The sequence below is a fragment of the Megalopta genalis genome, chromosome 2 (assembly GCF_051020955.1).
Source record: "Megalopta genalis isolate 19385.01 chromosome 2, iyMegGena1_principal, whole genome shotgun sequence".
Taxonomy (NCBI): Eukaryota; Metazoa; Arthropoda; class Insecta; order Hymenoptera; family Halictidae; genus Megalopta; species Megalopta genalis.
In genome coordinates, this window is record NC_135014.1 from 29,269,280 (window position 1) to 29,283,034 (window position 13,755).

General features: G+C 37.7%; 4 protein-coding genes across 8 annotated transcripts in view; 3 read left to right on the top strand and 1 right to left on the bottom strand.

Moving 5' to 3' along the window:
- The first annotated feature begins 80 nt into the window (after positions 1-80).
- Positions 81-8,034, top strand: LOC117229973 (uncharacterized). Of its 4 annotated transcripts, none has more exons than XM_033486956.2 (6): positions 81-247; positions 2,313-2,722; positions 2,811-3,244; positions 3,331-3,634; positions 3,728-3,833; positions 3,932-8,034. In XM_033486956.2, exons 1-6 carry the CDS (start codon positions 141-143, stop codon positions 4,203-4,205), a joined length of 1,635 nt encoding a protein of 544 aa, XP_033342847.1. In that variant the 5' UTR covers positions 81-140; the 3' UTR covers positions 4,206-8,034. The 4 variants fall into 4 exon arrangements, with proteins under 4 accessions (XP_033342847.1, XP_033342846.1, XP_033342848.1 ...); XM_033486955.2 differs by having other exon boundaries at positions 92-247; positions 3,929-8,034; XM_033486957.2 differs by lacking the exon at positions 81-247 and adding an exon at positions 304-321 and having other exon boundaries at positions 3,929-8,034.
- A 564-nt stretch (positions 8,035-8,598) lies between these two features.
- LOC117229977 (transmembrane emp24 domain-containing protein 6) lies at positions 8,599-10,409 on the bottom strand. The gene is made up of 4 exons (XM_033486963.2): positions 10,066-10,409; positions 9,395-9,591; positions 9,252-9,318; positions 8,599-9,171 (listed from the first exon to the last, which is right to left on the bottom strand). The coding sequence occupies exons 1-4, from the start codon at positions 10,252-10,254 to the stop codon at positions 8,941-8,943; spliced, it is 684 nt and encodes a 227-aa protein (XP_033342854.1). The 5' UTR covers positions 10,255-10,409; the 3' UTR covers positions 8,599-8,940.
- Positions 10,410-11,079: 670 nt separating this feature from the next.
- Positions 11,080-13,288, top strand: LOC117229958 (peptidyl-prolyl cis-trans isomerase sig-7). Its single transcript, XM_033486926.2, has 4 exons — positions 11,080-11,234; positions 11,319-11,809; positions 11,882-12,123; positions 12,399-13,288. The coding sequence occupies exons 1-4, from the start codon at positions 11,165-11,167 to the stop codon at positions 13,120-13,122; spliced, it is 1,527 nt and encodes a 508-aa protein (XP_033342817.2). The 5' UTR covers positions 11,080-11,164; the 3' UTR covers positions 13,123-13,288.
- Positions 13,289-13,333: 45 nt separating this feature from the next.
- The window catches only part of DNAlig3 (DNA ligase 3), a 55,879-nt gene continuing 55,457 nt past the window's right edge, over positions 13,334-13,755 (top strand). For both annotated transcript variants that reach the window (XM_033486923.2, XM_033486925.2), the window contains exon 1: positions 13,334-13,532. The gene's annotated coding sequence lies outside the window, so the exon portion shown is untranslated. The remainder of the gene's footprint in view (positions 13,533-13,755) is intronic.

Sequence of the window (13,755 nt, forward strand, 5' to 3'; positions counted from 1 at the left end):
ACTATCTAATACACGGATTCGTGAAAACATTCGAAAGAAAGTGCGAATTGTATGGTTCTAGTACGGCACGTTCATGTTTTCCCGGGACAAGTACGATACATCGATGTTCGAGATACGATAAATGTTTCGGCAAACACGTGATGACGTCAAAATATGGCGTCTCAATCAGCTGGGTGTTGTGTAGAGTGTGCTTGAGATGCCCGTCTTTAGAAAACCAACGAAGACTGCCGTCTGTCTACTCGAATACGTGAGTTTTTTTCAAAAAATTCTCGCAGTATTTTTCGTGTTCGTTTCCAAGTGACGAGATCCTTCCTTGTGACGGTAATTTCAAGCAACAATAAAAATTCAAAAGACGCAAAACGCTGTTTCATTCGTTAAAGGCTCCGATGTGGCTATCGCCAAAAAATGTTCTCGTAAACCGAGAGATTCTCCGGAACATTAATCGGATATAATCATTCGGTCGCAGAGTCACGATAGAACGGTTTCGTTCTCTCAAAATCCAACATCTGAAATGATGACGCGTACATAAGAATACATTAAAAATATGGTTGGCAGAGAAGCTTTTTTCGGTGCGCCAGAATCTTGCTCGGTTCTTTAATATTTGTCGCGATAACTGTCGATCGAAAGATTTTGAAAAAGAGCCGCGTTACTCTCAGAACAGGGAATTGATATCGTGTGCAAACGCAACCGTGGCCATTTTCATGTTTGCTCCAGTTTCGTAATCATTATCAACTCCATATTTGAATTCAACAAGTAACGCAGTGGCATGTTTTCGCGTGTTCTCGAATTTTTCTGCGGCCGTTCACGTGGAATCACGATCTCGCCGAGGAACCGTTACATTCTGTTTTCTTTGAAATCTCGTGCTCGTCGCATCGAAATCGTTTCATGAAAAACGAATAGCCCACGATAAATCTGTTCACCCCGTTCCACGTATCCGTGTGCAGTCGCTGTCCGAACTCCGAACGGGTTTGCTAACCGGTCTCCGATTCAAAGCCAAGAACGCGAACGTTCCGAAAAAGATGTTTCGAACACGTTCATGTTGCAGCGCGTTAACAACAAGGCCATGGAAACATGCTGGGAAAACAGACTGCGCCGTGTAGACGCCATTTTTCCCCGAAGACTGTTTAAAAGTACAGTATCGGCCGTACGGAATTCGTGAAACGTAGCACACACGATGTACCCATGACACTATCGTTTAGGAGAACGGACTATCATGAACAGTATCAAGGAACGCATCGATCTCCTCAAAGTTTATTTTCAGAGTCCAATGTGTTCTCAATAGCGCGGCCATTTTGTCGCTTATTAGCGGATAAACAAATGACGATGTTGGCACTCTGGGTTCGAGGCTACAGGCGCGTCGCATGCGCGGAAATTCAATTTCATTCTGGCTACGCGTCCATTCTTAATTATAGTATTCCTATATGCTACCAAAAATAGGGGACGGAACGATATTCACAATGATTAACCTATTTACCGTTCTTTTCTATGTTCTCCATCGCATCCCTATGAATTATTTCCGCCGAAGTTGACACACGTTCCCCTGCTATAAATAGACCGCAGATCTTTACGCGTTCGGAGCTTCAAAGTTCATTGGGAAAGTGTAAACCAAAAATTTCGCTAGAGCCGTTTTTATTCGATATTTTTCGACCGCGAAGGGGTGTCAGGATTTTCAATATTTCTATCGCTTGCGTTTTACGATAACAATTAATCTTAACCTTTTTTAAAAGGATCGATTATCGCTGTCGAAATAATATGACAAGACAATTTTTTCCTAAGTGCTTGCAAAGTTTCGATTATTTAGATTACGTTCGCGATATCGCGTCTCGTGATATATTTTTTTTTTCAAAACTCCAAACCGAATTCGAATTGTACGATTTACGCTTTTAATAATAAGTGGAACGTTGCGAAGGATCGAAGATTCGGCCGAGAAACTAGGTGTAACCACGTTGCTAAGATTACATGGTAACTGTTGCTCGGCAACAGCATTTCTGCTTCATAGCTGGCCGAATTATCGAGGCTTATCTATTTTTCCTTGATTCGAGGTTAAAATTCCGTTTCTCCTTCACGAATAAGGAGTGGAAGAATTCGGTCAATAACAAATGATCTTGTTTTTTATTTCCTCACCCCACAAACGGTGGTGCATTGGTCTACATTGACCTGTCTTCTCAACATACTCCACCTACTTTCCTTGACTCCTGATCCTTGACTGAAAGTTCCAGTTATTTATAAGGAACTCGGTTCAAGAAATGCTTACTTTGCTAATTATATGCGAACGTTTTACTACAGCCTAATATATTCATAACTGTTTTCAGTGACAAAAAAAATACTAGACACAATATGCCACCAGATAGACCAGACGCATCGGGAGTAGAAACTGGAGTAGGACTGAATAGCACCCAGGTATTCAGTTTCGGAGAAACAGTATACACCATGAAGGAAGAAGAAAATGCAAGTGCTTTTATAGAGACAAATTCATCTGATGAACTTCACGAAGACATTTCGATGACCGAAAAGTCTATAGAAAAGAACAGTCAGTTAGACGATGATTTAACTTCCTTAAGTTGGCTCCATCAGCAGAATTTATTGAAGGGGCTGGATATTGCGAATCCTCCCAAAGACATAAAAAATGAGAATGTATTGAATAATAATGTATGCGATGATCCTGCGGACTTTTCTGAAAACACAAACTCCATTTCAAGCCTAGACGACGGTTATTGTCCAGGTATATATTACTAGCTGTTTAAATAAATTAAATCGGCACAGTAGCATTATTAAAACATCATTTATTTCCTTTTCTCATTTTGCAACAGATAATAACGGCAAGATAAACAATTCAACGTCGCACAGTCATAGTCAGAATTTTCAGCATGCAAATAAGAATGGTCAAAAGTCGATGCAAATATTTCAGGAATCGGTAAAAAATCATTACAATTCCTCGCAAAATAATCAAACGAAGATTTCCTTGAGCAACAACAATCTGCCGGTTTCAAATCGGAACAAGCATCCTACACATATACCATACGATCCCCATTTGCACAGAAACAGCAAACCCCCATACTCATTTTCCTGTTTAATTTTCATGGCTATTGAAGATAGCCCTGTAAAAGCCCTACCAGTCAAGGAAGTGTATGCTTGGATATTGGATCATTTTCCATATTTTAGGAACGCTCCCACTGGATGGAAAAATTCTGTAAGACATAATCTAAGCTTGAATAAATGTTTTCGTAAAGTGGAGAAAGCGCCGGTAAGTTAAACTACGTATCCCATATTACCGTTTTGAGACCCGCCTGTTCGCAAACCGATATTTTAACGGAGAAACTACCTTTTCAGAATTTGGGCAAAGGTTCGTTATGGATGGTAGACGCTCAGTATCGACCAAATTTAATACAGGCATTGTCTCGTGCTCCCTTCCCGCCTCCTACTGCTCAAACTTTGTCTTCCCCAGAAAAACCGCCGAGAAAGAACACAAGCACACGGCTTCCAGATCCTATTCTCTTCCCGTACCTCTCCAAAAGACTGGCATCAAGCAACATTTCCGATAATACAGAAACAGAAGTAGACAGCGACGTAGACGCAGCTGCCGCTGCTATGCTTTCTTTCAAACATGGACCTATTATTTTAAATCATAACAAAGGTACGTTGATAACTAGTATCAACACCTATTGCATCTAGGAGGTAGCACAAGCACTATGCGTGGTATACTTAGATGTTCATTATACGTTTATAGATCGTAAGCGAAAATTACCAGAATCGGAGAAATGGATTCCAGTAATCACTAGGAGTTCTAGTGAAGATCATACATACAGTTGCATCACTACGGTGAAACGAGAAAGGTAAATTTAAAATGGCCGAAAGAATGTTACTCGTGAGGAAACAATGGCTGTCGAAAGGCGAGATCCAGACACGTTTATTGCGTTTTGTTGTTCAGCAGATACCCAAGCGAAGAAACGAATTCGGATTTCGATGAGCAACGGAAGATAGCAGAGGGTGCAGATGCGCTTTTAAATTTAGCAGGCGTGACAACGGCGCTGAATCACCCTAGAACGCCTCACGTACAAGGTATTAGCCCAGCACCAAAGTCGGAGGGTACGTCGAAACCGAAGAAACGTTCGGCTCCAAACGATTACTCGAACTCGCCGGAAAAAAGGCGTAAACATTGGCCAAAGTGGAGCGAAGGAAAGCGGTATTTAAAACAAATTATATAAAATTTATCGTTGGCGTGTAGAATTCACGTATAGCGCATTACATGCACTCGTTATTTTTCATCCTCGGATAAGAAATCGGAAAAGAAATTCTTCCGCGATTCTACTTTTCGAATAATGATAATTAAAATGGAAACAGACTTAACATCTTCTAACATATATACATAGTTCTATATATATGTATATACATATATATATATGATTGCAAAACTCTGTCGTCTTTCGAACGCAACCAATGTTAGCAATGATTTGCATCGAAGTATATTGCCATTTTTAGGCGTGTAAGAAGAAAAAGTGCGAGAAGAGTGCGAGGACGCGTTCGGTTGCGTCGGAAGGAAAGCTCTGTCAGGTGCATTTCTATTTAACGCGAGGGAAACAAGAAATGACAAAAAATTGGCGGTCGCTCAGGGTTTAGAACTCGCTATATGCCAAAATAAATTCAGTAGTACTAAGCAACAAGCAATAATAGTGTTGAGGTAGTGTTGAGGAGGGAGCTCGTTTCTTTCACAGCATGTTAACTAAAAAACATGAACACAACTAAGAGGTTCACGGAGTGTCAATGAAGGAAACACTATCGCATACTAAACTAAATAACGATGAAACTTTTTAGACCTGTTGTGACGATTATACATATTAATTCATAGAGAGTTTAATTAATGATAATAGAGTTCTATATATTAGGTTTTTGTAGATATGTATAGAGATATAATTGATATCTATTCGATAGAGAAATTGATAATATATTTAAAAAAAGATTATATATATATGTAAATTTATATATATATACATACATACACACACGCGCGTGCGCGCGCGTACGCTTACACAACACCCAGGCACATGTCGTGTGCTCCTTCATTCACACATACACCGAAATGCATCTGGTCATGTACGCAGCTATATGTTTGCAAAAATGCGTACCGCGAAAATTATCAATAACAAAAATTAAAGAAAAAGAGAGAGAAAGAGAGAGACACATACACACAAACACACACACATACACAGAAAAAGAGGGAGAGAGAGAGAGAGAGAAAGAGAAAGATAGAAAAGAATCACAGTCGAGGTGCACTAAAGACAAACATGGATTTGAAATGACGAAAATATTATCATTTCATGCCTTTTTCTACTCTCTTCGTGGCTTTTGAGATGATTTTAAACAATGCTGTATATATATGTAGATCCTACGATGTATGCGCGGACCAGTTTCAAAATTTTGTTAAAGAATCAATATATCATGTCGAATCGATACTATATTGATCGGAGCATAAGAGCGTAGGAAACAGAAGAGGTAAAACTATTTTTATAAAAAAAAAAAATAACAAAAAACAGATATATCCGTAATATTAAGAGCATCGTGAAATACCTGATAAGTAATTGAGACGCGTATACAAAGGGTGGATATCGATGGGAGAGAACTGGTCTGGCATACATTAAACATCTAGTTCTATATAGAGAGAACGTATATATTTTTACAGGGCACTGCCCGCGTGATAAAAGCTCTTCCTAATAATTCGCTAAAACACAGTTTATTAGCTTAAACCATTTACTAATTGTAATCATAGCGTAACTTGCGTGACACTACAAGCACAGCATGGTAGCGCAGCCTGAACAATTTCATGTGTTTTATGATTACACAATGTCATACGGTTCGGCAATTTTCATAGGAAAAAAAATACAAAAAAAACGAGATACAAAACAATGTATAATCTTCTCGAATTTGGTTACCAATTTAAAATGATTTTAAAATTTTAAATCGGAGACGTTTCTAGTCTTACGACATCATACGTGAACGTAAAAGAGAAAGAAATTGTGAACGAGGTATCACTGGTTAGGTCGATAATGATAATTAAGCGTCACAATTGAGAATAATAATGAATTGTTACCTGTGAGATACATGTTAAAACTGCTGGCTCAGATATATTCGAGACATGAGAAACACGTCGTGTAGGTGTAGCTTTCGAAGAAGGTGCAATTTAGTTTAACTTATTAATTATCGCATTGTTTATCGTCCTATATTTAATACACTTCTAGTTACTTGCTCGAAGTCTTCAATTTTTGCCTCCGTAGTAAATTGATTTAGTTAAGAATTGCGCGTTGGTCGTTTGTCGAGAAGCGGACTTTGTACAATTTTGAGTCAAGGGGATGTTGTTTGTACAGGATCACAACATCGCTCGTATATTGTTTACCTAAACATTCTACAATTTAGAGAAATGATAAATTAAAAGGACAAATATGGACAGGGCGCGCTGCCAAAACTTTTTATGTGATTGTAGCTAGTCAGCTACGAAGGAAAAAGTAATTCAAGATAAGGGTGCAAGGAAGAATGCCATGTTGTATATATATATTATATATATAATCATATATATATATATGATACGGTAAAGCAATTTTTGAGACAAATGTACATTTTTATGTAATGTAAAAATTTATCCTATTTAATGTATACATTGTATATTTGTATTCTTTAGATGCTCGTGCTCTCACGAATTGAGCGATTTTTCTTTTCAAAATTTGTATACACACACACGCAAGCAAGACCAGTTTTTGTAGACTTTACGTTTTCAATTGTCTGTGATATTATTGCAAAACTAAACATGCCTTGTTGTTGTTGTTATACTTTTGGTGAAACAGATGTTTTTAGAGGTTTATAAGTTTTGTTTAGAAAAGGAAAAGGTGTTGACCGGCACTTTCTGATATTATTGAATTGGCATTCTTGCTGACACCTTGACATTCTAATCTAGATAAGGAAACTGGCATCTTCAAATTAGTAATATATTATATATTATAAATAAATAAATATATATAAATATAAATATATATATGTATGTATACACAAATACATATATACATATATATATGTATATATATTGAAAGTAATATCACAGTTTTCACTATTTGTTGAAATTTTTAGTCTAGCTTTCGTTTGCTACGACTGAAGATCTGTTCTTCCATGTAGTTTATTCTAATGTAATCAATTAGGGGGTGGGATGCCATTTATAATAATAGTAATTTAGCTAATCGATCATTTACAAATTAGATGTAATCGATTAGCAGTGCAACGTAAAAGCAATACACCAGTAAATCCTGACATTGGGCAAAATACTCTGGTCGGCCGGATCCTCGAGGGGAAAGATATTTATTTATAAAACAGTCGAATGTCACGCGTTTGCACATAGCGATATAAGTACAAGAAACAAATTGTAAGACAGTAATTGTACAAAATAGCTCACTCGTCGAGTATTTTTTACGAAGTATTACTGTAGCGTACTATACACAATAGGGAATACCATTTCTTTTACGCGACCTTTTAATGCATGCGAATCGTTACTTAATATAATGTTCACATCCTCGTGAAGAACGGCCGACTAAATGCATAGATGAAACTATCGACGAATGAAACACCAAAAACAAAAAAGGAAAGAAGAAGAAAACGCAAGTGTATGAAGCAAACCATACTTTATTGTATTTCACGACTAGCCACGGACAATCAAAATGTAACATGGTGTTTAATTTGCTTCGATTACATGACATCGTGCCAAACGCAGAAATCATTTATTTGAGGAACAGATGTTAATTTATATGTATATCTACGAGTTGTACATTATATAAATTTTGTTGGCGATATGCGTAATATTATTATTAATATTATTATTATTATTGATAATTATATTATTATTATTATTATTAATATAATTATTACTCATTTTAAACGAAACACTGTAAAATGTTTGTTAAGTTTTTGACCTTGCTTATATAAATGAGTAAAATATTTAATACTTTAGATTGTAACCAAGACAGAACTTTATTAATGAAAAGAATCTGAAAAATCAAATACTAGCGGAGTCAATTATTTAAATTCTGAGCCCACACGAACATATCACGTCATCCATGATTTGAAATTGTATAACTATTATACATTCGAATGTAATATGAACATTACATGAAAGAAAATTTGAGAGAAAGAATAGAGATATAATTTGCAAAAAATTTATTCTGTATGCATAATTAAAATACGTTGAATTATTAACTGCGCAATTTTAAAAATTTGAAATGTGATAGTGGCGCCACAAGTGTCAAAATCAAGAATCTCCGTTCAGAATCAATACAGTGCCAATTAGCGTAGGAGCAAAACGCTCAAACTGTTAGCCAGAATCAACTGTTGGTAACTTTGTCTACAAGTTTGAGAGTTTTACTAGTATATATGTTGGCGCTGTACGGACTTTTAACTGAACTTCGATATTTCACAAGTACAGTAGTACTTTTATTATTGCTGAATTTTTAGATAAATGAAATGAAAATTAACCGGTACTATTGTAATTATTTTTACAGTATTATTTTATTCATAAAATAATGATTAAAGAAACGTGAGGGTTAACAAAATTTGACGAAACTCAAATGAATATAACAAAAGTACGTCGTAATTTATTACAATACTTTCGTATAAATACAGTGTTTTCTTTTTTTTCTTTCAATAAATACAACTATACGTAAATAGAATCTCTTGATCTATATTAAAATGCAATTGTAAAAATGAGTAAAAACTTGCGTCTCTTGGCGCAAACGTGAAATGCGAGACAGTCTTACATTGTAGGTTCTCACCGTTCCGTGTGAAAGAAAAAAATATATTATATGTTGTTGTATAGTGTATTATTAACTTTAAACTGAGGATAGTAGGAATGGAAACTGTAACTTGTCTCCAAGAATTAGAGCAAGTTCGTCGCGCGATATTACGCTTTGTTTATATGCCTGCTCTAGAAAATTTCGATGGTTTCACCTCGAATAATTTTCTAACAAAATATATTTGCACCGTTGTCGTTACTATTATGACCGTTATCTGAGTGATGGACCACATTTGGACATAAAAATTGTTGTCTAGCAGTAAATTGAAATCTCGTTCTTCTCTACTTCTGCTTAAATATTGCGTTTGGTACATTTCATTAACATTCTTTTCCACATTTGTTACCGAGTTCTATAAAAAAAAACAAATTACTGCAATAAAATAAATACAAGTCTTAATATCGTGCAAAAAGAAATATCAAAGATTCCTACCGTAAAATTATCAACGGAAAGATTCAATTCTTCCAGCTCCTTAGCATATTTATCCCACTTATCATACCTGTAAAAGATGGTGTCCTTAAATGATATCGATCCAATGATATAGGTGATATATATGTATATTGTAGTAATATTACCTGATCACAGAGATATATAAATTGACTAATTTTGAAGCAAATCGTGAAAACTGATTATCCACGCAAATACAATAATATCCAGCCTTTTTCACGGAATCCTGATAAGCTGAATTAGGGAGCCATTGATAAGGATGAACTATTATGCCATCTGGATTTCTTACAGACATAGCAGCTTTACCATCTCCACCTCTTATCACCTATAGTAAGAAATATTATCCTATATGTATGCGCAATTTCATAAAAAAAACCATAACAAATTTCTAAATATTGTTTGGACCACTTAATAAATAGAACTTAATCATTAAATCTTTCCTTTTCATACAGCATTGTCTATGATATTTCATTTTACTTTGCACCTTTACTATTTAATATATGTATATATTTTTTTTCTTGTATTAGATCTATTTAGCGTTGCGTGTTTACATTCCTATTGAATTGTCGTTCAAACTCATTTAGTTTCTGTTACGAACAGTTTTTTTCTATTGCATACGATAAAAGCGGCATTGTTGTTGTTGTTGTTGTTAAGCGTTACTTACAGCCATATGGTGAAAGTGTCGATTCTACAAGTTTGAACCGGCATATACAAGTTCATAATTCGAACAAATGAACAGTTCGTGAAATGAACGAATAATTTGAATCGAGCGATCGAGCAGTACACGACTGTGACATACCTGGAAATGCACATAAAAATCGGCTCCAACGGAAGCATATTGAAAGTAACAATCCTCCTTTCCCGCATCGACGTGTACTTTATAGTTCGCGATTACCAATGGCAAAGGCTCGTTCCAGGACGCAGACAAGCTGCTGTTCACAAGGCCGAAAACCACCCCGAGAACCAGACTTCGTAAAAAATTATACATTCTATGCGTTTGATCGAATAGATCATTACAATGATCCACCCGTCCGACAATCGCTTTCACAACGACTGACAAGCTACAGGCTACAGGGTACAACTTCAACTCTACAATACAACCATACAACCACAACTTAACTCTCGCGCTGGCATCGGTCGCGATCACATAGATAATCACATACACAGAGTATGTAGTGTATAAGAGGCGAAACTTGTCCGGCTTTTTAAGTAGTATAGCAGCGTCATCGACAGCGAAACGTTGAAACTAGTAAGCAAACAATGCTCAGGGATAAGAACCATTTGTTGCTACACAGACGAAGTGTATATATATATATATATATATATATATATATAGGAGTCAGTCATGTCTCACCATAATAAATATTTCTGCTTCACCATAGTACGTAAACATTTTCATCCCCACCATTTTAATATGCATCCAGGTCCGCGCAGTTGTGTTAGAAAGAGAGCAGGAGATGATCGAGAGAGACAAAACGAAATCAACGGGCTCTATGTGTGAGTTTCCACACGGACGAGAACCTAGCCATCTCACTTTACCGTGTTTACGGTGTCTCACTTCTTTCGCGTATCCATACGCCTGGCGCTTTATCTGAAACACGTGGCGTGATGTTGGACTTGTTATAATAATATAATATAATATAATATATATAATATAATATATAATATAATATAATATATAATATAATATATATAATATAATATAGTATATAATATATAATATAATATAATATATAATAATTGCAGGCGAACTAAGTGTTTTTATCCACGTCAAATTAATCGTGAAATTTTCGCGGCTGAAATGACGGAGGTTTCGATGGAAAGGGAAGGAGGAGCGTTTCGTCCGGTTCCCGCTAGAGGATCCTGCTGGCGAGTCTGGAGGTAGCCGCCACAGAATCATGGCTGTTGTAATAGAAACCACTATAGGAGATTTCACCGTTGATTTGTATACAGACGAACGACCGCAAAGTAAGTGGAAATACAGGGTAGAGGTTAAGTGATGTTCTATCATGGCTTGTATCGTAATTTAATAATTTCAATGATCTCTTACAGCATGCAGGAATTTCTTGAAGTTGTGCAAGTTGAAATACTACAATTGGAATCTGTTCCATTCGGTTCAGGGCAATTTCATTGCTCAGACTGGAGATCCTACTGGCACCGGTAAAGGAGGTGAAAGTGTTTACGGGATCGTATTAGGCGAGAAAGCACGGTATTACGAGGCAGAACAGATGCCGAAGATAAAGCACGACAGGAGTGGACTACTATCTATGGTGAATTGTGGTAACAATATGCTGGGCTCTCAGTTCTTTGTAACGCTGGCTTCGGAGCTTCAGTCTCTGGACGGGGAACACTGTGTATTTGGCGAAATCACAGAGGGTTTGGAAATTATCTTCAAGCTCAACGAAACGATCTGCGATGGCGATAACAGGCCCTATCAAGATATACGTATTTCCCACACTATCATTTTGGAAGATCCCTTCGAGGATCCCAAGGGTTTTATTGTTCCTAGTCAAAGCCCACCGCCTACAAAGGAATGTTTAATGGTACGTACTCTTCCCTTGGTGTTTCGAACGCTCCAAATTATTCCCCACGATCCTTAATAAATGTATTTGCAGAGTGACAGAATCGGCGCGGACGAAGTAATAGATGACACAGCCGGCATGACAGTCGAAGAGATCACAGAGATGCAAAAGGAAAAAGAAGCGAAGGCTAGAGCCACGATTTTGGAGATCGTGGGCGACATTCCAGACGCAGAAATGGCACCACCTGAAAATGTTCTATTCGTTTGCAAACTGAATCCTGTTACAAACGACGACGATCTTGAAATCATTTTCAGTCGATTCGGAAAAGTCGTCGGGTATGTTATTTTATTTAACTATTTCACTTCATCTCCTTTATTGACAAGCATGGCAGGAGAACTAGTATAGGAACGCGTTGCTCGACCAATCTATCAATACATAATATTGGAATAAAACTGTGACAAGCTCGTAGATTTTGCGACTGGCTGCGTCATTGCCATGTTTACTCTGTCGATAAAATTTGGCTACAAGTCTGAACGTTTTCTCTCTACTACGCTGACTTTGTTTGAAATTTCTAAATGCTGAAATTAAAGCTGGAACGTTTTATTTTCAGCTGTGAGGTGATCAGAGACCGGCAATCCGGGGATTCTTTGCAGTACGCGTTTATAGAATTTGCGGAACGCAAGAGCTGCGAGGAGGCTTACTTCAAAATGGACAACGTGCTGATCGACGATCGCCGTATACACGTTGACTTCTCGCAATCGGTAGCCAAGATGAGATGGAGAGGCAAGGGTAAAGGGATACAGTACTTCGACGAGAAAAACGAAGAAGTAGATAATAAGAATCGGAGAAAGGCTGGCTCGAGGAACCAGAGGGACGAGGGTAGCGAGGACGTTAAATACAGAAGGGAAACAGACAGGAGAAACAAAGAGGAAGTGCTGGACCATAGAAAGCACGAACGGAGGAAAGAGGATTCCGAATATTCGCGAAATGGAGGGAAGTACTTGCATAAAGAGAAGCACAAGGAGGGAAAGTACCGCGATGGCTCGTTCGAAAGATACGAATCCGAGTCAAGACGGAAGAACGAGAGAAAGCATCGAAGCGGAGAGAGACACAGGGACAAGGGTCGGAGTAAAAAGGAAAGCTACAAGGATCATAAATCCGGCAAAAAGCACGACAGCGAGAGGAAAAGAAGAGATAAAGACACTTCCTGCAGCGAGAGCGACGACTCTGCGCAGGGGAAATCCGAGGAGAGACGCTCGAATAAAAAGAGAAGGGATCGAGACCGATCGACGGATAGATACGGAAAATCGGAGAAACATAAGAAAAGGAGGTAATGTAAATAGGTCCGCCAATCATAACGCTGGACTGCCGTGCACCGGAAGTACAGAACACCACACGAATATATTTTGTGAAACAATGAGTCGAGCGATCGACGAGTCATTTTTAAAAATATATGCTTGCGTTTTCAAGCGAATAAAATTATTACGTAATTTACAATAACGATTCATTATTTCGTAGATGAAACCCGCTCCGCAGTCGTCCAGTTTCGTTCCACGGTTTGTCGCTGTCACTCGTAACGATCGAGTCGACGATAGTTGGCCGTCGTTCGCGAAGATGTCGCGATATACCCCACTCGGAGAAAGTGCCGACGTTTGTCCTATCTTTTGAAATTTATCAGTCGATCTCCGCGTTTTGTGCGTCGTGCGTGGACACACACCGGCGACTCTACGACTCCGAACGGCTTGTAAGTGTGTTGCAAACAAAAAAATTGTTTTAGTTCTTTATAATGTGAGGTTATGTCGAGCGCGTTGCGCTCCACAACGAATGATAGTGTTTCTTTACACGGATTCGTTTCCGAGTGGCAATTGTCGTCTTTGTGGTTGATAGCTTGCTCTCGTTGCAATTTTTCTCCAGACGGTTGTGCAAATTTCATTAATACAGCGATGGTCGATTAGATATCGTGCTTG